We start from the raw sequence: 21,218 nt of genomic DNA, 5'->3' as shown, positions 1-21,218 counted from the left end.
TTATGATTCGCTCTGGCATAGCAGGCCATTTGTACTGTGCGTTACACCCATACCGAATATACTCTAGGTCTAGTTACCTAGGAATGTATCAATGCCTTTCTTTCTCAGAAGGCTATTATATCACTGTTTGTCGATTTTACCTACGTAATATCAGCGATTCGATGTTGGAGTGGCGAGTTGATGGCCGAATTTCTCCGTGAAGTTGGTAGCGCACATAGCAAGCACAGCAGCCCGCCGCGAAGAGATGGTAGACATCCGTAGCCCAAATTCATTGTACAGCCTATAATCCAAGCCAATTCTTTCTGTATATGGCAGCACAAATGCTGATATTATCGCTAATCCTGCAGATCTGAAAAACAAGGTCTCCCTGAAGACTCCGAAACCCCAATTGCAGCGTCAACCCATCACCGAGTACCGGTGGGTGTTGAGCGTGCTTCATTTCTTGTCCGCGGGGGCATCGGGGACCTTGACATCGGCGAATTCTTCTTGGCCGACAGCCTTGAGGGTGTATGTATCTGGAAATTGAAGCCATATCAGCATGATGTCCTGTCTCTTTTGGATATCGAGCCCGCATGGAGACTTCTCAGCAGGCAAGTCACGGTGGCATGATTATTTGCGGTTCGAATATAGGAACAGGGTTGAAGCGACATAGCGATTTGCGTCACAGGGTTTACTCACAGACTGCAATTGTAAATGCGAACAGTCCGAAGCCTGTGAGGGTATTCTTGAACAGATATGGGCGGCGGGCGCGCAGGAGGGCGGCACCGGCGCGGTAGTCCTTGCCGTAGTAGGTGGAGTTGAAACTGTCACAGAGGCATGATATTAGCAAAATGAGACTTCTCCAAGTCTATAGAGACGATACATACATTCCGGTAGCCATGGTGAGAGTGTTTGGTGATAAGAGACGTGAGAGACAAGAGAGTTGAGGCCATACAGGCAGACCCGGAGGAAAAGTCTTGGCGTTAAGAGGCCCAGACAGCGCGGATTTAGAGGGTTCTATTGAGATTAGATTGGGAATTTGTATTGCAATTGAGACATTAGTTGAAACTCAATTCCAAATCATTGAAGCACAGCGAAACTTGAAGCTTAGTGAATCGAGTGTATATAGATATACGCAGCTCGCATACATCGGAGTCTTTGTCGGCCGCCCTTTCAGGCCGCGCAGCTTTTGTCGCATCCTCGACGGCTGTCAACTTCACTTCCCAATCGCCCTTCTTTCACCACCCATCGCATAACCACTCTATCCTCTCTAACCTTGGTGTTATTTGCCGCTATTTCTTTGTTTTGCGATCGTAACCCCAAGCCTATGCGCGTTGCTTTTGCAACTGCATCCGTGTCCCCGTCCGCCAACGCCCTCCCTTCCCCCAACACCTAGCCTTCCAACTCGAATCCGACACGACCGTCGCATACCGGAAACCTTCCCATTAAAGCTACAATGGCTCAGCCAATGGACAATGTCGTCGACCAGGTCGCCCAGCTTAACGCTGCCCGCAGTCTCGTCCTCGGTGATGCCGCCTTCTACCCGCAGATCGTTAACGGCATCCTTCCTATCGTCGGAGCTAGTACACGACTTGAATTGCGAAGATGGGGTGCAAACTTCCTGGCAGAAACTTTTGCTAGCCCCATGTTAGCTGTTGCGCAGAAGGAGCAGCTGGCACCAAATGTCCTGCAGACAATCCGTGAGATTCTAGAGTTGCCGGAGACAGACACAGCAGTCCTACAGAGCTTAGTGCAGACTTCAGCTAGCTTGTATCCCCTCGTCTTCAGACATGTGTAGGTTGTTTCTAAGCTTTCGTGGCTGCGACGCAGCAGCGCGCTCCAAACGCAAACTTGGTGCAGGGCTAACAATACCCGCAGTGTGAACCACCCACAGGATGCCAAGTCATGGGAGACAATGAGTGCAATCAAGCAGGATATACTTAGGAGAATGGACTCGTTCCCATGCCCGGTTAAGCTTTGCTGTGCTAAGTTCATCCAGCGTGTGGTCCAGGTCCAGACGCCTGGATTGATCTCGGACCCCAGGGTATGTTTTGCGAGTTATAGAGACTCGGATATATTGGAACTAACTTCGATCAGCGACCAGAGCAGAATGAGACGTCTTTGGCCGTGGTTCCCCGCAATCATGCTGTTCTGTCAATACCGAACCTGGAAGCGGAATCCTCCGGTCTCCTCGATCGACTCCTGGGCGTTTTTCAAGAAGAGACTAGGTATGCGGATCAACCAGCTAATTTTACGGGTTCATAGTGACGCTAACACAAGCCAGCGATGCTCTTCTTGTAAATGCGACCTTGAACTGCCTCGCCCCCCTCATCCGGACGCGCCAGTCCATAGCAAACAAGATCATTAATGCAGTTTTGGAGTTCTATCCGGCGAAGCACGTCCGCCCGCCTTTTACTCCGACAGTTCGCGTCAGCGTCAAGTCAATGGAGCGTACAGCTCGAGCTCTGCTGATCAATGTCTTGAAGAAGTATGTTGTCATCCTGGTTGCAAAAGATGTGGTTTGACCTAACTTTCATAGGAACCCGAACCACCCCCTGGCTGGTCGGATGCAAATGTATATTGAGCGTCTAATGCAATCACGACTTGAAGTCACCGATGACGCTTCGCGGAAACGTGGATTGCCGAATGAACCTACCGATGGGCTTGACAACGCTAAGCGGGCACGTCTTAATGCTTTGCCCCCTCCGATGCTTAAAATTCCTCCAATGGCACCGGGGCCTGCAAGCTTCGACCGACTCTTCACCTTGACCGAGGATACCGGGCTGTCCTCCTTCGACGTAAAACAGCTACCAATTGATCTAGTGCTCAAGATTGTTGTGCCCCTCTTGTCGCAAGTCCATGATTCAACACTTGCACAAGCTGTCGATGTAAGTAATGTGATGACAGTGAAACTTTATTATTTGCTGACATGGCCCTAGGCTGTCCGTACTCGATACCAGACAATCACCAAAGATCAAAATTTGCAACGACAGCAGCAACAGAGATCAGCTGCCCAAGATGAGGATGATGACTATGAGCCTGAATATCAGCCCATGGACGTAGCATCAGTTGTTTCCGAGGAGGCCAGTGCCGTTGCGGCGGAGGTAGCAGATCTTCAGCCAGAACTGGTCTCTTTGGGTCCCTTTGTCCTCCCACAGCCACCTCCATTGACCGAAGAAGAGGCCGGAGAAATCGGACGGAGTGCTGTTGCACGCGTGTTTGGCATGTTGACTGCAGCCGAAACATCACCTGCGCCTGCCAAGGGTCAAAGCCAACAAAAGCTCGGATTCGCCAGATTAGCAGGCAGTACATTTGACCGGGACGCGTGGTCTGTTCTTCTTGCTCGGTTGGCTACACGGGCTCCTGCTGGTCTCGAAAACGACCAGCAAGCCAAGGGAGACGCTGTACGTAGACAAACAACTATTGCTGACTCGATCCGCGAGACGCTTTATCGGTTCATCTTGGAAGATTTCCGAGGACGACTTAACATTGCCATCATCTGGCTCAATGAAGAGTGGTATAACGACCGGATCCAAATGAAGAGTGCTGCCAATCAGCGTGATGACACCGAAGAAGAATCAGAACCGACTATGCCTCTGAACTACGATACCTGGGCCACCCGACTTTTGGATGGTTTCCTAGCTTATTTGGACTCTCGAGATATCAAGGTTCTGGTTCGCTTTCTCAGTGAAGTCCCTGAGATCACGATTCCCATCACTCAGCGGGTGGCCAGCTTGGCCAAAGATCCGGAACGTGTGAACCTTTGTGTTCAATCCTTGATGTATGTCATCATCCGTTCTTTCTACTATTAAGAACCCCCCTGCTGACTTTTTTTTAGGTACTTGATCATGTTCCGGCCTCCAGCACGAGAGATGTGCTTGAACACAGTAGAGGATGTCTACCAGACTTGTAAGTATACTCTCCCCTTAATATCCACTGATATTATATATATCTAATATGCGACAAACAGACGAGGAATCTCGACCTGCTGCAGGCAAAGTCCTCGCCAAGTGGCGCCCACAAAGTAAAGCTCTGGAGCCAGCTGCAAGTGAAGCACCAGAATCATCAGAGGCAAAGCCTATTACTTCAGAGTCATGATCTTGTTATTTGTACTACTCGATGAAAAGAAGATGATGGGATGAGATCCTTGAAATTTCCACAATTTTGAATGCTGGGGATTATCAGCTTCATTTTTCAGGCATTATTCTTTTTTTTTTTTTTTGCACATGTCTTTGATTTGATACCTTTGAACCTCCATTTCATTATACCTCTCTTCTAGTGTATTCATCTTATGTGTGTAATCCTTGAACATGTGATATTTACGGTGCCTCCATCTAGCTAAGTCTGAGATGTATATCTGTTTCTAGCCTCCTTGCGTTGTGTCAAGGCTTTGTGTTTTATTTTGTAATGCAAATACCAATTGCCTGGACCTGATCTTCCGCCTCTTGCAAAGACCGTCTCCCACGTATATAGTATTTGCGGAGTTTTTAGACAAATGCAATTTCGATGGAAGCGCTGTTTCCACCCCAGGAGAAGCCTTTACTTTGCTAGATGGAAAGTTCTTCTTAATAATTAATAAAGGTATTTTTATGAAGGAAATAATATACATTTCTCTATTCTAAGAACAATTGCCGCTACCCAAGCCTTCACTCGATACTTGCACATCTATATAATCCATTCTGGAACTCTCAAACATTTTCCGTTCCCGCTGTCTCCGACTTGGGAGGCCACTTCACCCTTCTCTCCGCGCGAACGTAGAGGTTATTGGGCCGAATCAACTGGAACATAGGATCGTACTCGATGGGATCATTGCCCTCACGAATGAACTTATACCGGAAGATGAGCTTGGGAATGAAGACCTTGATTTCCTGCAAGGCAAAGTTGAATCCAATACACATGCGGGGGCCCATGGCGAATGGGATGTACGCAGCCTTGTGTCTGTTCTTGACCTCCTCGGTGTCCCAGCGGTCGGGGTTGAACTGATTAGGATTATCCCACAGATCGGGGTTGTTGTGGATGTGGTGCAGAGCGGGAAGAATGACAGAGTCCTTAGGGATCTTGTATCCTCCCGGAAGCACGAGGTCAACCTTGGCAGTTCGGCCTGGTTGGAAACTGGGGTTGTGACGACGCTGGGTCTCCTTGATGTACTTGTCGAGGAAATCGAGCTTGTCGGTGACATCTGCTGTGATCACGGTGTTCTCGTCGATGTCGTTGTCGATGAGTTCTTGGAGTAGCTTCTCTTGCATACCCGGGTAGGTGACAAGACCGTAGATGAGCCAGGACAGAAGGGAACTGGTGGTTGTGAAGCCGGCTCCGGTTGCGACGACGAGAGCCCAGATCAAGCTTGACTGGGGTAATTTCTCGCCCTTGTTGTCGGTTGCGCGAATGGCATAGTCTGAAATTTTTGTTAGAATTCATACATTTAAGAAGCGGAGTAGGTGGTATATGGTAGCGACTTACCGATCATGTTAGACGCCTTCAGCGCTGCATCTTGCAATGGTAGGTCTTCAAGGCCACCGCTTTCAGCTTCTTTGATTGTCTCCCCGACAATCTGTTCCACTCTGTTTTTGTAGTCTTTAAGCTTCTTAGGATCACCGAATGGCAGTTTTCCATACCAATCTCCCTTAGACGAGACTTTCTTATTGAGAGAAAGAACTCCAGCAATTAAGTGCACCATCTCGTGCATTTGTGCGTCCCGATTCGAGAAATGTTGGAAATCCAAACCAAGCGTGAGCTTGCCAACAGCTTGAGATCCGAGCTTCAACATGTACTGGTAAACATTCCAGGCTTCACCCTGCTCATCAAAGTCGTCAAAGACCTTGAAGGAATCCTCCACCGTCTTCTGCATTGTGGGCGCATAGTGACGGACAGCTTTGGGGCCGAGAGCTGGAGGCAAAAACTTATGGGCAACCTTCCACTCAGGAGTATCGGTATCTCCCAGGAAGACACCAGCCTCGGGCTGCTTCAGAGGGTAGAGGGGGTGGGCCTCATTGATCTTCTTGGTGAAAAAGTCGGACTCGGCAAAGACGATCGCAGAGATAGCTGGATCGTTTGTTTGATAGGTTACACGGCCGAGATTGGTTGTCTTGATGACCGGGCCGTATTGTTCGAAGAGACGCTGGTGGTTGCCAAGGTGGTCTGGGTAGACTTCAAAGAAATTTCCGACATAGGGGAGACCCTTCGGGCCAGGTGGGTCACGGACTGCATTTCCATCGATGGTGATGGCGATGGGAGTTTCGGCCGAAGTGATTTCGGTGATCTCGTTCAGGGGGAGGTCTTGGGCTTGGAAATCGATACCTATTACCCAGGTCAGTCATTAAGCACTGGAATTAAGGGGGAAACCCCTCTTCAAAACTTACCACTTGACTCAACAATTGCAAAGTGAGCTGCAATCAAGTCCTTAAGTGCACCCAAATCACTTTTGGGGTCGACATCGATGTTTCTGGCGGAGGAGACTGGCTCCCCCAGGAAGTAAAATTGCTTAGCAGGCATTGTGTTTGAGTGTTTGTGATTCTGATCAGTTCAATCCAGGAATCCAAACTTATATATCGACTGCGCAATGGTCATCAAGACGGGATCCCGGCCGTTTCATAGTTCGGGATCCACCCTTCCTCGGGATGTGGGTCATATAGATCTTTCCGATTGGTCCTATTTACCTCGGAAATCGAGTATACCTCGGAAAGGCAATCTTCATGATAGCAAGTTTTTTTTTTCCAAGGGTCCTTATTCAAGTTCGGTAATTATCTAGCGGGATCTTCATGGTGGAGCTACACAGAAATAGCTGGATCCAGCGGCATTTGAAAACGCCCCATTCCATTGGCCATTTGCGTATCTACAATCCTGTTACGGAGTACTCCGTGTAGAAGGCTAGAATCTTACGGAACATCTCGATATTGGGATGTGGTGACGGAAACGCAATCATCCATTCTCTAATCGTTACTTTCAAAACATTACTCAGGGGGTCTAGAATAGAAACACAAGAATAGTCGGCTTATGCGGCCTTGTGATGTCATTTTGGTCTTGTAAGATATTCTTTTGATGTCCTCTTTTCAGATGACGTGTCCCCTTTTCGGTTTTATAGGTCTACCTATGACAGGCTTTAGAAGTCATTGCGCTAACCCAAATAATTTATTCTCCTTTTTTACCGCCTTATTCACGCACGCCTGTATACTTTAGACCTAGCTGCTTAGCTCTAATTTCGCAGTTGATTTCTCATAGGCTTGTTTGTACATTGTCTTCTAACATTATGTACGGCACCTAAGTAGGATTCGGATTTTCACGCAGTGTTAAGGATTAGTCTTTATGGTGATATCAAGTTTTTATCAAGATCTATTGTGCATATATGCCTACGTGGCTCCAGTCCTGAAGGGCCCGGGAAGGGAGGCAGCCCCGGTTGTGCATAGCACGCAGGAAAAGGGAAATGGTGTAAGACGTCGGACTTTTCTACGTATGTATACATGGGACAAAATCAATCGTCCGCATATGTGGCCCCTCTTCTTAATTACGTAGGACTGTTATGAGATCTGTCTGCCTCTAGATGGCATATAAGTTAAAATGAAACATTTCTGAAATATATTAAGAGGAAACACATTGAATTCACATACAGCTCTAATATACAGCACAATTTATAAACATGGAACAAGCAGAGTATTTGACCAGAAACACACTAGAAGCAGAAGATCTGGTCGGTCATTTTTCCAACAGCGCCAGGAGCCTTGAAGCCCGCAGCCACCAAGCTCTTCTTTGAAGCATTCACCATACCTGGTGGGCCACAAAGCATGATCTTGGTATCAGGTGCTGGGCCAGGCAATCTTGCAGCCATGACTTCCCCTGTAACGTATCCCTTGCCATATGCCCAGTCGTCAGAGGGATGGTCAAGCATGTACCAGAGCTTGAAGTTCTTGGGATATCCTCGTGCAAATGACTCCAATTCGCGACGAAGAAGAATATCCTCTTCGCTTCGGTTGGCATAGATCAGGCTGATTTCAGTCGTATCCCGATCATCCTCGCAAATCGCGCGGATAAGTTGGTACATCGGGGTGATTCCGGTTCCACCAGCGATCATACCAATTTTCTTGCAAAGACCGCTGTGATATTTCATCGCGCCCTTCGGGCCTCGGAATTCCACTTTATCACCAACTTCCAAAGACTCGAGGTATTGTCCAGTGAGAAGGCCATCTGGGTAGCATTTGATGACTAGCTCCAGTTTTCCAAGGTCCAGGTTATTGGATGTCGGGGTGTAGGATCTCGAGACAGCGGCACCGTTGATCATGGCCTTAATAGCGACATGCTGGCCGATTGGGAGTCCAATCACGTCCCGCTTATTGGGCAGCTGGAAAACGAAGCGGTACACATTGGGCGATAATTGCTCCTTCTGAACGAGGGGGAGCTTTTTGTAGGTCTTGGGCTCGAGGAAGCCCTTCACGAGATGTGGGTCCTGCTTCTTCATGGCCGAGGCTTTCTTGTATGGACGGTACTTTGTGAACCCAGACTCGACTTCGGTGAACTTTGAGAGTTTGATTCCGATGACCCCGCCGATCGTAGTGCAAGCTAGAGTGGCAGCAGTGACTCCGCTCACAAATCCACCACGCAGAAGGCTTGTGAATGGTAGGCGAACCTCGGAGAGTTGTAGGGAGGCCGGGGTGTGCTTTGCGATGAATTCGGTCAGGGCTCGGTGATTCTTGGAAGAGACATAAACCAGCGCACCGGCAGCAAGTGCGGCAGTAATTGTTGTTGCAGCTTTGAGGACGCTGGATGAGTTCTTGGGCGTCTCTGTTTCGGAGGTTGGCTTGATCACACGAACAACCTTGCGTTGAACAAATTCGTGTCCATCACTGACGGTGCCGACGAGGTATGACTCCATAATTTCATTTGCATCCTCTGAGTGACCGACGTCCTCATATGCTTCTGTTGCATCTGTGCCGGCGACATCTAACAACACATCCGCACCACCGGGGTGGTCTCGCACATAGTTTGTGATGTCGTACACTAAGTATGTTAGAAGGTTGAACAAGATATTGTGGGAATGGAAGCATTACCTTTTCCATGAATGATGACGAAAAGATCATTTTTTGTTTTGTGAGTTGCGACTTCGCTCGCATCAAATTCTTTCAAAGCTGCCATTGTGTATGGATGCAATATCAATGAGGGTGTGTTTGTGATTTTAGCGTGACGCTGAAGACAAATCCTTTATAGTTTTAGAAACTAAATGAGCTATTTATTCTTTCTGTCCTATAAAGATTTTCTGATTAACATTCAACTCCAAACAGGGGCGTACCTGCCGAGGTAGACTACCTCGGCATCGCGATCTCCACAATATAATGGGGCTCAGCTAAGAGATCGACAGGTCCACATTAAGCATTCGCCCCAATCGCGCCTCCCAACCTTATCTGTTCCGGTTCCACGGCCCGAAACTGGAGTTTCCGAGGAATGAACCAACTTAGATGATCCTCGGTATTGTGTCTTGTTGACAGTGACGAACTTCCTTGATTCCCTTTCTGGTTTTGAGTAGTGGATAGTGGACCTCCGAGGGATACACGGAAGAGCAATGGTAATGGAAATGCAACAGGACATAAAAGGAACTCACCTGCCACTGCCATTGAACCAATACATCACCAACTAGACTGCTTTATACCTTTATACCTGAACCACTTACGTTATTTACAATATGTCATCCTGGGAACCCCCTCGCAACTACCGCAGCCGCACTGTTGCCATTCTTGGCGCAGGTGTACTTGGCCGCCGAGTAGGTCCGTATCCCACCCATCCATCTATTATGTTATTCAATAGATAGAAATACTGACAAATTTCTGCCATCAGGATGCATTTGGGCTTCAGCCGGCTTCGATGTTAAGATTCGCGACCCCAGCGAGCAACAGCGAGCCGACGGAATCGCCTACATTAAGGAAAATGTTGAATCATACGCCACCAAAACCAAGAAAGTCCCCGGATCATACGAAGCCGTCGAAGACATGAAGTCAGCCGTTGAGAATGCCTGGCTTGTCATTGAGGCTGTTCCTGAGAAGCTCGCACTCAAGATCGCCACTTTCGCCGAATTGGAGGCCCTCACTCCCGCCGACTGCATCCTAGCTTCCAACTCATCTTCATACAAGACTTCCGAGATGATCGGTCAGATCTCGGATGCCACCAAGACCCGCGTTCTTAACATGCACTATTATATGCCGCCGGCGTGTATGATTGTGGAGCTTATGACCAATGGACACACTACCCCAGAGATCTTCCCTTTCATGGTTCAGCAATGCAAGGAAGCTGCCACAAACCCATATGTCGCAAGAAAGGAGTCCACTGGATTCATCTTCAACCGCTTGTGGGCTGCCGTGAAGCGCGAGGTCTTGACTATCTTGGCTGAGGGTGTTTCGGTTCCCGAGGAGATTGATGCTATGTGGGGTGAATTGTTTGTCAAGGCAGGCACTCTGCCCTGCCGGACAATGGACAGTAAGATCTTCCCTCTCCCTCCTTGACTTTATGCGAATTTGTTCACTGACAGAAAATTGTTTAGATGTTGGCCTAGACACCGTTGCCTTCATTGAGGGTCACTACGTGGATGAACGTGGACTTTCTCCCGAGAAGACTGTCGACTTCTTGAAGGCCAATTACCTGGATCACGGAAAGCTGGGAACAAAGTGCTCCAAGGGTGGCCTGTACCCTGCTAGCAGCCCAGCTCCTACCAGTGCCGATTCAAAGAAGCCCGAAATCTTGGTGTTGGACCTTGGACTGTCAGCCGCCGCACCCAGCATGACATCAGGAGAGATCCTCCGGGTTTCCGCAGATGGCCAGAAGCAGACATCAATCCTCAAAGGTCAATCCCTGCCTGATGGACTCGCTGTAGACTCAGCCTCTGGCCGCATGTTCTGGACTTGCATGGGTGTTCCCGGAAAGCCCGACGGTGCCGTTTACTCCGCCAACGTGGATGGAACCGACATCAAGACACTTGTTGCCCCAGGAACCATCGATACACCAAAGCAGCTGGTCATTGATTCCGAGGCACAGACCGTCTACTTCTGTGACCGTGAAGGATGCCGAGTCTACCGTTGTGCCTTCGACGGCTCCAACCTGGAGGTTTTGATTGATAACACTGGCCGTGATATGACCCCCGAGCAGCGTATCTCCGCCTGGTGCGTGGGAGTTGCTGTGAACCCCAGCCAGGGTAAATTCTATTGGACCCAGAAGGGAGCCTCCAAGGGTGGCGAAGGCCGCATCTTCTGCGCCAATATCACAACCCCTGAGGGTCAGTCAGCAACTACTCGTAGCGACGTCCAGTGTGTTATCGCTGATCTTCCCGAGCCAATTGATCTTGAGGTACACGAAGCCTCTAACACACTTTACTGGACCGATCGTGGTGAAATCCCGTGGGGCAACTCGCTGAACAGAGCCAAGTTGGGTGAAGATGGTCTCCTGCTACCAGCCAATTCCCCTCGGGGGTACGAGATCCTCACCAGGGGTCTGAACGAGGCAATTGGTCTCAAGTTGGATTCAGTCAATTCTCATGCCTATCTCACTGATCTCGGCGGATCTATCTACCGCTGCGACCTGGATGGCAAGAACAAGGAGAAGCTCCACTCCGATGAGCACCGGGCCTTTACTGGAATTACTATCCTGTAGATAGCCCTCATGTATTATAACTACTAGATATTTTGTGATTTTGGCATTTATATTGAATATATATTGTATGAATTTTATTATAAAAACTTCCATCCTATGTAGGGCTAAGAATTGTGATGCCTCAGGCCACAAAGATACGTCAGACATCTCGTGTAACAACCTCGACCTTTGTCCCTGTAGATAGAATCTCATCTTTTTAGTTCTCCTTTTCTCTTCTTCTCTGTCGCTCTATCTTTTCGTGGTAAATATAGCCTTTTCTTCTCCTTATCTCAGATCTCAGCCACATTGCATAGAAAATACTTACCTCGGAACTCTCGGGAAGGAATGCTGCTGGGCCTCGGCTGTCTCGGATCACTTTTAATATACTTGACGACACTCGGCGACCCGACCTTCTCGGCAGACCGATACACCAATACTTGGCAGACTCATCATGTCTACACGTCGCTATCGATCGGCTGCTGCCTGTCAAAATTGCCGTCAGCGCAAAGTCCGCTGTAGCGTGACGGTGACCGGTATCCCATGCATAGGCTGTACGCAAGATGGCAGAGAATGCCACGTTCCGCCGACAAAAACCCAAACGTCAGGTTTGCTTCCAGATTGATAGGAGCTTATCGCTGACAGATAATAGCATACGCGAGAGACATACACGTCGAACTGCGTCTGTTAGCAGCCCGCCCCATAACACAGATTCCAATGCATTGATACCACAATCATCACTCCCACAATCCTCACTTCCACAATCCTCACTTCCACAGTCACTTCCACTTCATTCATTTCCAAATGAAACGCCTTCGCAAAATGTAGATCGCCCTGAACTGACTGAAATGAGGAGTGTATCTAATCCCCCTGATTATTCTCGGCGTCACGATGAAGAGCAGACTGGCGTTGAAATCGCCACCAAAGTCCTCGGGAAAAATCACAACCCTGGCCAAGCGCCATTTTACACAGGTCTGTAGTCACCGTGCGAGTGTTTTTACTTGAAGCTAACCCAAGACTCAAGGTGATTCGCCTGGATTCGGTGCTGTCTTTGACATATGCTCGCCTTCGGAGCAGCCTCTATCAAGGCATATCATGCTCACTTCCAAGACATCCGCCTCGCTATCTCCCGAGGACAAAGCATACTTGCAGTACAAGGGAGTCTTCAATATGCCCCGAAAAGAAACATGCGATGAACTTCTGCGGGCATACTTTCATCATGTACATCCCATTATGCCGGTGATTGACGCTACGACGCTTCCACGCCTCTATCCCGGCGGAGACAGTCAACCATACAATCTCATATTACTATGGAGCATTTTCTATGCTGCTGCGAATGTGAGGCCTACCTGCTTTGAGTGGCATTACAATCTAGCTAACGTAGATATAGCATGTTCCGGCCAAAATTTGGAAACAAGAGGGCTTTTCGTCCATGAAAGCGATGAAGGAAACTATGTACTCTCGTGCAAAGGTACACAACCCAGTATTTGATCTATTCCCAAAGTTCTTGGCTAATGACTTACTCTTAGTGCCTACATCATAATGGGGGTGAGACAGATCACACAGTTCTCCTACAATCAGCACTTCTCTTGGGATTTTACCACTCTGAAGCTGATACATACACCCAACCGTGGTTTTGGCTTGGTATTGCCATTAGCCTTTGCCAAACAATGGGTCTGCATCGTTTCTCCGCTGCGGTCTGTGCCAATTCACCTGTCAGCGGAGCACAGCAGCGTCTTTGGCGCCGCCTTTGGTGGACCTGTTTCTTCCGAGACCGTTGGCTAAGTCTCACAATGGGCCGTCCATTGAGAATCAACATGAATGACTGTAATACCGTACCGCCGTCTGCAGATGATATGTTGAGTGATTTTACCGGATTGCCCGAATCTATATCGGCAGCATATGTCCCGAAAGACCTGCCGCAGCTGGCAGACTATTGGGTGACAATAATTGAACTCACTCAGCTTTTGGGAGACACTCTAACCCTATGCTACCAACCCTTTGGAGTCAGTTCGTCTTTCCAGCAGGTTGAAGCACTTGAGCACAAGGTCTTGAACTTTCAACTTCCCGAATATCAGGAGACGGGCCAGAGTTCACTCGCAACCTTTTACTTGTATCACTTGCAACTTCATTACCAGTGAGTATTGACACCATATCCATCGATAAAATTATTGCAGCTGACAGCCAAAAGAGCATTCTTAATCACCTTTTACCGTCCTTTCATCACAAAGGACCCTGAAGGATTGCCGGCATCTCGCCAGGAAGCATGGCGAGCTCACGTCCGAAATCAGATCAATACAGCTGCGCTACAGACCAATGCCATCCTTGATAATCTAGCACACGAGAAGCTGTTAGAATTCTCGGGTCCTATGACGTGAGTGCGCAACTATCCTACAAATGACAATTTGTATCTAACAATCACTCCAGGCCACCGCTCTTAGTCCCAGCAATGCACGTCCACCTCCTGAACTGCAAATCTGCCGATCCCGTTTCCCGACGTTTGGGTCTCAACAAAATTGAGGTGTGCATGATAGTCTTGGAACAGATGCAACACACCCACCCCTGCTCTTCGGTCTTCCGAGGTATCTTTCTCGAAGCCATCCGTTATATTTTCCCAAATTATGTGGCTCAAACCGTTATGCCTGAGTTGGCATCTGAGTCTTCGCCACCGCAGGATGTTTCTGTCGAAGATCCTATGGCAGGAATAACAATCGACGAAAATGCCATTGATGCGCTGATGGATGAGGTATCGATTTTCAATTTTTGGGAGTCACTCAACAACATGCAAACTTAGATTTCTGTAACTATATATAATCAGATATACACGCACTGTTTAGAATTTTTTAGAAAAAATGCATGCAAGCTTATAATTATTGTACACGCAGATACTGTCCAGTTAATTATTCTTTCTTAATCTCCCTGAATGGACCCTTTTTGACTCTTTCTCTCGCTAATGCATCCATAAGGGGGTTTAAGGTGAAGCAAATCAGTGAAGTGAATCTTAGCATCAGATGAGCTCCACTTAGGATGGGGCTAGGGAAGGTGTGGCGTCGCTGTGGTTCCAAGATCCAGCCCCGCTATATGTAACCTTTTCTCTTAAAGATCATTGAAGATGACTGAGTGAACTTGCCAATCATGACAGAGCCTGGGAGTTCCTAAATGCCTGACCTCGTAAGATATATAATGATCTGATCAAGAGGAGGGGCTGTGAAGGTCTTATAGTAAGAGTACAATGGTAACTCGAAGATCTAAACAGGAAATAATCAGAGAAAGGGGTTAAAGGCCTTATGATATCAAATAAAGGCGTATGTACATAAAGAAGCACAAATCCACCTGGAAGAGCAGATACTAGGGAAAAGGAGAAAGAAAAAGACACTCCAATGCAAAAGATGTTTCTCTACCACAGGCAAGAAACAAATCCAGACCCCATACACCCTAGATGATAAAAACAATAACAGCTTTAACAATATTCCGTTCCATTCAAATAAAGTCTTCGAATCCAAAGTTAGAAGTAATGACAACGGGAGTATCCCACATGTGAACGCTGTTGAAACTCAAAAGACAAGACCCCAGATTGGTATTTCATTCATGCAACACAGGCGAAAATGACAGTCAAGATATATTTGCTTCTGGAGCAAGAGCTGAGTAGAAAAACATAGGGTTTATCACAGAAGATAAGTGCAAAAGATGCATGAAAGAGGTTAGGAGACTCTCGGGGTATTAAGGGGGGTGTTGACCAGTCATTTCAGAAACAATCGCCAAAGTTAATCGATCATCGATTAGGCATGTGATTTGAACCAGACCCTGTGGAAATTCCTGACTGATGAGCGCGGTAATGTACCACATCAACAGGTTTAGACGGGAGGGATGGAGAGGTCTCCCGTTGGAGAGTGGCTGAAGGCTGAAACAAGCCTTGGCGTGCAGAAGGTGGAGAGAAGATGTGATTGTGGGATGGGGCGTCGGTAAGGGGAGAGCGGTGTTCGAGGGCATGGGTGAGATGCGGCTGTGATTTCCGCACATCCAAGGGAGATGAACTCAGTGACCGGAACCCGGATTTCCGATGATCGGCATCATAATCTGGGTTGCGGAAAGGCCCTTGCGTTTGATGCCTTGGATCGTGCTCCATGCCGTAAGGGGTATTGTTGGCTGATGAGTTGGCAGCAGAGGCATTCTCCGGAATGGTGGATGCAGATCCATTGGGTGCGTTGATGTCTACCATCCGCTTTTGAGCGGCTGGCGTTGCATATGATGACGGTTGTGGATGCTCAAATGTACGACCTTGTGGCCGAGGTAGCTGCGAATGCTGCTGCTGTTGCTGCTGCTGATGGATGGGATGTTGTGGGTTTGCCCAGGGTGTTTGTTCTAGGAATGCTTCTTCGGCCGAACGGAAGGCATTAGAAGACATGGTAGACATGTTGGCCCGTGGTGGCATTGCTGATGAGTGCCGTGGTGCCGAAGCGCGAGCCTCAATAGGAATCTATACCCTGCTATCAGCAACAAATCAAATTTAGAAATATGAATATGACTTACCCCCATCTTTTCAAGATCATCATCAAGTTCGGTGGGCCGTGCACCCATTAAGGACGGGGCAGCTGGGAAGCCAACATACTTGGCGACACCGGCCATAATTGAAACTTCCTGGTTGTATGCGGTCTGGTGTGCGATTTGCTGCGACCGACGGGTGGGGAATGGGATGATATGGTGCGGGCTAAGCTCGTCTGTCTTGAAGCGATCATGCTGGATGGCATAGAACTGCTTGCTGACTGCACTTGAATGCCGCTCGCGCGCATCTCGAATCCGCTGGTAGTATGTGCTATGGGCCTGTGTTCGCTCGGCCAGGCCCTTGTGCATGAGTGACTTCATGCGGTATCGATACAAGTTTTGCTCGTATTTGATCTTGGCGTCCCGGTAACGTTGCACACACTCAATCTGCCGCAAGTACTCAGGATGCGTCGGGCTAGGACCGGTAAGCATCTCCAACTCGCGATTGAGTTTGGATATCCGTTCGTCATAAATCCTACGACTGTGAGCAAAGAAGCATGTGAGAGATGGAATGATATCTTACTTGTCACGTAACGTTGCAAATTCTTTCTCCAGTGTCGCTAGTGAATCCATAGCAGACATCTTTTTCACAGCTGTACAGGGCGTCAGTATCTATAGCGCCCAAAGGGTGTATGAAGGGCAAGACTTACACTCTTCGGCTCGAAGAACTGCCTCCGCGCCATCGGGCTCATCTCCTCGTTCCGTAGGCTCCTCGTCTTCTCCAAGAATCTCATCAGCAACATACTCTATTGTGGCCTCGACCCCGGCGTCCACCTCCTCATCGGCGCCTTGGGTCCTTCTTCCTTTCCGCTTACCCTTTTTGCCCTTTTTGCCTTTAGAAGGCGGGGCTGGGAGGTCCGACTCAGGAACTTCGTCAACCAGTATGCCATCGTCATTGATATCCATGGGGTTGCCGAGCGGCTCGGGCGAGAGGGGGGTATCATCATCGATTGGGTCACTCAAGTCACTCTTGATTGAGTTCCGGCGTTTCTTCGTGGGCTCTTCGTCGCTGACCTCAACGCGTTTTCGTTTCTTGTCGAGACTATCTGGGAGCTCAGAATCACCTAGGTCGGCCAGGTCTGGAATATCTTCGGTCAGGCCGTTGTTTTTTGAAGACCGTCGCGGTTTGCTAGGAGAATCGTCCGCCACTAGTGCTTCATCGTCGACATCATCGAGTGTCGTAGATTGATGAAGCTTGCTAGGACTTGGCCCAGCACTAGCGGCACTCAACACGATGTCTCGTTTCCGGTTGCTGTTGCGTGGAGAATCCTCGATGCGCTCGGTTTCGGCCTCCGAATCGTTCTCCATTGGCCTGTCTGATTTGATGGGATCTTCGAAGTCGGACGGTTCGTTGTCAGAGACATCGTCGATCTCACTCAAGCTACTTGAGCGTCCATCATCATCCATGAGCGGGTCATCTAGAAAAGGGTTCCGACCGCCATTGGGGATTGTGGACTCTGCCCCCGTTGTGTGACCAACGGAGGCCTGTTCTCTGCTCTCAGCTACCTCCATGAACAATTATGCAGCCAAGAGAGCTGGCGCAACACAATATGAGTGAAGACAAGAAAGGCTGGGGTGATATTGGGTTGGTTGATTGCGTGCAGCGAGGTTGAGATTCGCCGCAGACGTGAGGTGAGGGAGGAGGGTTGGTCACCGATCCACCAAATGGTGTTTCGATCGAGAATCTAGAGAAACCACAGATTGAATTAGCTCAATTGCCATGTCAACTCAGCAAAACCAGTGAAAGACGGAGTTGGTGGGCAAAAAGTGGTTGGTGGGTGCGAGAGATAGGTCAGCGCCTCCAGAAGGCGGTGGTGCGGAGATTGATCATCGAACGCCCCAGAGTCGGTAACAATCGCTCAGCACAGGGACTAGAGGCCGCGCAAAGCAAGTGTACCGATCACAGTAGTTCCATAAGATACAGAGATGTTCCCTCCTCGCGAAAATTACCAGATGAAAGTCTGGGATTGATGTAGAGTCACAAGCGACGTACCGTTTCAACAATGCGCCGGGAGCGACGCCGTTAATGAGCACAGCTGCTCGCGACCGAGCACGATTCCCAAAACCACCGCGTTCCTGAGACGCAAATTATGACTCAAGTCCAAGCCCACGCGTGTCACCACTATCGTAGGCCGTGAAAGCTTTCGGTCTGACGAATCCTGCGCAGACCGACTCTGGAGGACGAGGGGAGGATGGCTAGGAAGCGGACAAGACGAGGGTACCGAGTCGCAGGGGGGTTGACGGCATGAAGGAGTGGCCAGGGACCGTAATCAAGATCAAAAAAAAGATCAAGGATGAGAAAACACAACCGAAAGAGGGGGTTTCAGCAGACAAAAGCAGCAGATCGCTATGATGGGGTGCAGCAACAGAAGCGAGTGACCGCTGATTCTGCCGCGTTGCGTTCCGGCGAGGGCAAGGCTCACCGCCCGAAGAAAAAATAGAATCACGTGAGGTTGTAACTGACGTAGCTGCAGGTGAAAAGGGATAGGCCATCTTGTATAATAATATGTTGATATTGTACTTTTATACCGGAAGAAACATGGAAGGAATAACAGAACAAATGATATGTTCTTCGGTCTCACTATGTTAGATGGTGTATAAGTGCAATCAGACATCCACAGGCTTACCGCCCAATCCCAAACAAGAACCCTCCAGGAATACATAGAGAGGGGCAGTAGTTATAGACAAGAATAGTAAGTAGTACAAAATGGCCTGCATAGGTGATATTCACATATATCTACCATATACAACGTAAGATGGTACCTTGAAGAAACAACTCTTGGATGTCCTAGTCATGTGATAAGCAGCTTTCCGTGCCAAGACCCGATAAGCAGAAACTAAAGGAAAAAAAAAAGTCGGAGCTATCATCGGCGCAGTGTCAATCGCAAAGCCACGTCTTGGTCACTTACTTTTTAAGACTATAACACAGACCAAACACATATCAAAATGGGCAAAAAGTCAAAATCATCCTCCCAGACGGAGGAGAAGACCAGCAAGCCCGCTGCCACTCTTCCCTTTGGTGGTGCCTCTCTTGACCCAACATTGTCCTCGCTTTTTGCGCAAAGTGTATGTCTATCTTGATATGCCACTAATGGACTTTGAACTAACAATATCTAGGCTGGTCCTGTGAAAGCCCCCGTTGTCAAGTATGTCGAGCCCACCCAACGGGCGAAAAAGGACGAAGATGATGCTGAAGAGGACGACCTATCATCTGCGTCAGACGATGAAGTAATGGACGATGCTGCCGAAGAGAGCGATTCTGAGGCCGCAGAGAAGGAAGAACAACCTACCGACACACAGAACCGCAAGCGCAAGCGTGGCGGTGCCGCTGAGGAGGTCGAGGAGACATATATGCGTCGCATCGCAAAGGAGGAGAAGAAGGACGAGGAAAAGAGGAAGTCCGAGCATGCAAAGCGCCAAAAGCAGACCGAACAAGAAGAAGGTAGCGAAGATGAGCAAGATGACGAAGGCGAGGACTCCGACAAAGCATCTGCATCAGAAGAGAGCGATGAAGAGGAGGCCGCTCCTGCACCCGTCCACGAGAGCTTGACCGGAACCGCTAAGGCTGATGAAGTTGAGAAGTCCAACCGCACTGTCTTCCTGGGCAACGTCTCTACTGAGGCTATCAAGTCCAAGACCGCCAAGAAGACCCTTCTCAGGCACCTGGCCTCTTTCTGCTCGACCCTCCCTGAATCCACCGGCCCCCACAAGATCGAGTCGATCCGTTTCCGCTCCGTTGCATTCGCCAGCGGTGGTGGTATTCCCAAGCGTGCTTCCTTCGCGAAGCGCGAGATTCTCGATGAGACTACACCCAGCACCAACGCATACGCTGTCTACACCACTCTCCATGCCGCACGCAAGGCTCCCGCCGCCTTGAACGGCACCATGGTTTTGGACCGTCACTTGCGAGTTGATAGTCTTGCCCACCCCGCAGAAATCGACCACAAGCGCTGTGTCTTTGTCGGCAACCTGTCTTTCATTGACAGTGAGACCCCCGAAGAGGACGAGAAGACCGGCAAGAAGAAGAAGGTTCGCGCTCCTGCCGATATCGAGGAGGGTCTCTGGCGTATTTTCAACGCCCACACTGGAGGCAAGGACAAGAAGGCTATCAAGAAGAACGTCGAGTTCGTCCGTGTGATTCGTGACAGCGCCACTCGTGTTGGCAAGGGATTCGCCTATGTCCAGTTCTACGATGGCAACGGTGTTGAGGAGTGCCTCCCACTCAACGGAAAGAACTTCCCGCCCATGCTTCCCCGCAAGCTGCGTGTTACACGTGCGCGCAAGATCGCTAAGAAGCGCGAACCCTCCGGTCCTGAGGCCAAGAAGTCTCGTGTCGACGAGGCCCAGAAGACGATGCAAGGACGTGCTAATAGGCTACTGGGCCGTGCGGGTGCGGCTAAAGTCAAGGCCGATGCCAACAGTACTATTGCCGGCAACTCTTTCGTGTTTGAGGGTCACCGCGCTACTGAGGGATCATCATCCATCAGAATGAAGCAAAAGAGCCGTGGCACGAAGGCCAAGCGAGAAAGCCGAAGCAGCAAGCGTGCTGCCGCATACAAAGCTGCGGGTGGCAGACGGGGCTGAAAATAAAAAGCCAGATTTGTATTGGGCGTTAGGAAAGGGCATTTGAATATATTGTATGAAGATCACAAAATTCGAGAGACATGCATATTTACAGCATATTTACGGAGTACTTGAAGCATCTAATTCCGCGTACTTTGGCCATCAAAATTTCTAAGCTATAAATGGAGATCTTGACGTCATTGTCCACGATCGAACAGCCACACCACGATCGATGTTCGATTGATCAATCACATGTGTACATACCTTCTTCCATTAATTATTTAACCCCTTTGATATGCCTCTTTTCTTAAATATCTTTCATCTGAAAAGTCAATTGTTCCAAAGTAAAATAACTTTAATTCCAACCTCCATGTGGTATGCGGGGTGAGGTGTACGATTCGACGAAAACAATGCCTATAGCTAACTCGGGCAGTACACGAAAAGACGGTTCAATTATACAAGCCATATCTGACCGATCCTTGTGTGTGCGTGACGCAGTTGCCCAAGCCGAATCGATATCTACTACATTCACCGCG

The 21,218-nt window shown here is 48.9% G+C and overlaps 8 protein-coding genes across 8 annotated transcripts; 4 read left to right on the top strand and 4 right to left on the bottom strand.

Moving 5' to 3' along the window:
• Window positions 1-435: 435 nt before the first annotated feature.
• N7517_011042 (Coiled-coil domain-containing protein 56) lies at window positions 436-880 on the bottom strand (the record flags this gene model as incomplete). Its single annotated transcript, XM_056728765.1, has 3 exons — window positions 436-515; window positions 679-803; window positions 867-880. The coding sequence occupies 3 exons, from the start codon at window positions 878-880 to the stop codon at window positions 436-438; spliced, it is 219 nt and encodes a 72-aa protein (XP_056574580.1).
• A 555-nt stretch (window positions 881-1,435) lies between these two features.
• On the top strand, window positions 1,436-4,077 carry N7517_011041 (RNA-processing protein PTA1; the record flags this gene model as incomplete). The annotated part of the gene is made up of 8 exons (XM_056728764.1): window positions 1,436-1,773; window positions 1,858-2,023; window positions 2,077-2,207; window positions 2,264-2,467; window positions 2,519-2,867; window positions 2,919-3,760; window positions 3,818-3,888; window positions 3,950-4,077. The coding sequence occupies 8 exons, from the start codon at window positions 1,436-1,438 to the stop codon at window positions 4,075-4,077; spliced, it is 2,229 nt and encodes a 742-aa protein (XP_056574579.1).
• Window positions 4,078-4,667: 590 nt separating this feature from the next.
• On the bottom strand, window positions 4,668-6,471 carry N7517_011040 (cytochrome P450; the record flags this gene model as incomplete). Its single annotated transcript, XM_056728763.1, has 3 exons — window positions 4,668-5,374; window positions 5,440-6,276; window positions 6,339-6,471. The coding sequence occupies 3 exons, from the start codon at window positions 6,469-6,471 to the stop codon at window positions 4,668-4,670; spliced, it is 1,677 nt and encodes a 558-aa protein (XP_056574578.1).
• Window positions 6,472-7,645: 1,174 nt separating this feature from the next.
• Window positions 7,646-9,102, bottom strand: N7517_011039 (Cytochrome b5; the record flags this gene model as incomplete). Its single annotated transcript, XM_056728762.1, has 2 exons — window positions 7,646-8,967; window positions 9,018-9,102. The coding sequence occupies 2 exons, from the start codon at window positions 9,100-9,102 to the stop codon at window positions 7,646-7,648; spliced, it is 1,407 nt and encodes a 468-aa protein (XP_056574577.1).
• A 544-nt stretch (window positions 9,103-9,646) lies between these two features.
• Window positions 9,647-11,601, top strand: N7517_011038 (uncharacterized protein; the record flags this gene model as incomplete). The annotated part of the gene is made up of 3 exons (XM_056728761.1): window positions 9,647-9,728; window positions 9,799-10,434; window positions 10,499-11,601. 3 exons carry the CDS (start codon window positions 9,647-9,649, stop codon window positions 11,599-11,601), a joined length of 1,821 nt encoding a protein of 606 aa, XP_056574576.1.
• Window positions 11,602-12,425: 824 nt separating this feature from the next.
• N7517_011037 (fungal specific transcription factor domain-containing protein) lies at window positions 12,426-14,371 on the top strand (the record flags this gene model as incomplete). Its single annotated transcript, XM_056728760.1, has 6 exons — window positions 12,426-12,549; window positions 12,602-12,915; window positions 12,968-13,048; window positions 13,107-13,714; window positions 13,769-13,951; window positions 14,005-14,371. The coding sequence occupies 6 exons, from the start codon at window positions 12,426-12,428 to the stop codon at window positions 14,369-14,371; spliced, it is 1,677 nt and encodes a 558-aa protein (XP_056574575.1).
• Window positions 14,372-15,349: 978 nt separating this feature from the next.
• N7517_011036 (uncharacterized protein) lies at window positions 15,350-17,631 on the bottom strand (the record flags this gene model as incomplete). Its single annotated transcript, XM_056728759.1, has 4 exons — window positions 15,350-16,054; window positions 16,108-16,594; window positions 16,643-16,712; window positions 16,770-17,631. 4 exons carry the CDS (start codon window positions 17,629-17,631, stop codon window positions 15,350-15,352), a joined length of 2,124 nt encoding a protein of 707 aa, XP_056574574.1.
• Window positions 17,632-19,065: 1,434 nt separating this feature from the next.
• nop12 (rRNA-processing protein NOP12) lies at window positions 19,066-20,703 on the top strand (the record flags this gene model as incomplete). The annotated part of the gene is made up of 2 exons (XM_056728758.1): window positions 19,066-19,185; window positions 19,237-20,703. The coding sequence occupies 2 exons, from the start codon at window positions 19,066-19,068 to the stop codon at window positions 20,701-20,703; spliced, it is 1,587 nt and encodes a 528-aa protein (XP_056574573.1).
• Between the last annotated feature and the right edge of the window lie 515 nt (window positions 20,704-21,218).

This window comes from Penicillium concentricum, assembly GCF_028827145.1.
Source record: "Penicillium concentricum strain IBT 3081 chromosome Unknown utg000006l_segment0_segment0, whole genome shotgun sequence".
Taxonomy (NCBI): domain Eukaryota; kingdom Fungi; phylum Ascomycota; class Eurotiomycetes; order Eurotiales; family Aspergillaceae; genus Penicillium; species Penicillium concentricum.
This window is presented reverse-complemented; position numbering and strand designations above follow the sequence as displayed.